Source organism: Prosopis cineraria, unplaced genomic scaffold (genome assembly GCF_029017545.1).
Source record: "Prosopis cineraria cultivar Desert tree isolate PC_DT_omini unplaced genomic scaffold, ASM2901754v1 PC3, whole genome shotgun sequence".
NCBI lineage: Eukaryota > Viridiplantae > Streptophyta > Magnoliopsida > Fabales > Fabaceae > Prosopis > Prosopis cineraria.
Genome location: NW_026555334.1, coordinates 12,766,162 through 12,768,132, shown reverse-complemented (window position 1 = coordinate 12,768,132; position 1,971 = coordinate 12,766,162). Strand labels below are relative to the sequence as shown.

Below are 1,971 nucleotides of genomic sequence, written 5' to 3'. Positions count from 1 at the left end.
GGAATTTGAGTTTTTGCTCGCTTAACTCTTCTCTCCAGGCTTGAAAATCAACTTTATCCTTGATTCCTTTGCTCTCTAGAATCTGATTAATGGCCTTCAGAGCCAGCTTCAAATCTGCACAAACCGACACATGGGGCTGCTTGTTTTTCCCAATCTCAGCTGAATCAATGTCAATGTGAACTATTTTAGCTCGACTAGCGAAGGCTTCAAGCTTTCCTGTAACACGATCATCAAACCTTACCCCAAATGCGAGCAACAGATCACTTTTATCAATGGCATAATTAGCGTACACTGTTCCATGCATTCCAAGCATCTGGAGGGAATATTCATCAGCAATGGGATATACTCCTAGACCCATCAAAGTACTTGCAACAGGGATTCCAGTAAGTTCCACAAATCGCCTCAATTCCTCGCTTGAGTTCATACAACCACCGCCAACATACAGAACCGGCTTCTTGGAGTCCAATATCAACCTCACAATCTGATCCAACAGATTCCAATCCGGCGACTTGGGAAGCCTCGCCGTGTAGCCGGGCAGCTTAACCGGTTGGTCCCAATTAGGAATCGCAAGCTGTTGCTGTATATCTTTTGGCACGTCGATTAATATCGGACCTGGTCTCCCCGAAGTAGCTAAGAAGAACGCCTCATTCACAATCCTAGGAATATCGTCTACATCAAGAACAAGATAATTATGCTTCGTGATCGATCTTGTTACCTCAACAATGGGCGTCTCCTGGAACGCATCAGTACCGATCATCCTCCGAGGGACCTGCCCTGTTATGGCGACCAGAGGTACACTATCAAGCAGCGCATCGGCAAGACCACTGACCAGATTGGTGGCACCGGGGCCGGATGTGGCGATGCAGACGCCGGGAAGGCCAGAGGAACGCGCGTAGCCCTCAGCAGCGAAAACGCCGCCTTGCTCGTGGCGTGGAAGGACGTTACGGATGATATTGGAGCGTGTGAGCGCTTGATGGATCTCCAGGGAAGCGCCGCCGGGGTAGGCGAAGACATCTGTAACGCCTTGGCGCTCAAGAGCTTCGACGAGTATATCAGCGCCTTTCCTGGGCTCGTCGGGGGCAAATCGGGAAGCAAAAGTTTCCGACTCAACGGTGGTGGTGGGGACAGCCACGGAAGATACGCGTGCCGATTTGGGGCTCGGTCCGCTTGGATTAGAGATGGAACCGGAAATCCGAATACCACGTGAATGAACAGCCTTGTTGGGAACTGAAGAAAATGGGAAAGAGAGATGCTTCGTTGAAGTTGAAGGTAAGGAAGGGGAAGAAAATGACGATGTAGAGAACAAGTGTTTAGGAGCTAGAGTCGCCATTTCTCGCTCTGCACAGACAGCGCAGGTTGTATTGGGATCGGTATCTCTCTGATTAGTGTTCGCGAGATGCGACGGCGAGGGTGGTCTTAAATTAAGATAGTCAAATTTTAGGGCTTCCTCGTTTGTGGTCTATATTATCACATTGGCCTCTGTCAGATTTATAGCGGAGAAAATTTAAACATTGGAGCGTAAATAAATCATAAATCAATTAAATTATATTATCTCCGGCTATATAATAAAATATTTTTAACTGTTTTTAATTATTTTGATTATAATCAACAAATTTAAGTAAAAATAATATTAAAAAAATTATTAATATCTCAAATTATTATTTTTTAGATAAAGACAGGAGAGAGTATATACAAAGGTTGTCCCTTGGTGCCTCTCCATTAGTAGGAGTTTTTTCCCCCCTGTATGATTTTTGTTTTATGGTGCCTCTCTTGCCAACTTTTGTCATGAAAGGGGCATCTGGTATTGGTGGATGGGTGGTTTTCTTTCTCTTTTTGTTAATGTGAATTGTTTTTTCCTTTGATTTGAGTTGTTTTGAAGGGAATGGGGACTCGATTTATGTTTATTCAAAGGAATAACAAGATATGTGATTATTAATTGTGGGTTTTGCCACTTCTTCTCATAGGTTAAAG

General features: G+C 44.5%; 1 protein-coding gene across 1 annotated transcript; it reads right to left on the bottom strand.

Annotated features, from left to right (window-relative positions):
* Positions 1–4: 4 nt before the first annotated feature.
* LOC129305409 (acetolactate synthase 2, chloroplastic-like) lies at positions 5–1,447 on the bottom strand (the record flags this gene model as incomplete). The annotated part of the gene is made up of 1 exon (XM_054945444.1): positions 5–1,447. A coding segment is annotated over exon 1 (1,326 nt), but the record flags the coding sequence as incomplete, so codon positions are not given.
* Between the last annotated feature and the right edge of the window lie 524 nt (positions 1,448–1,971).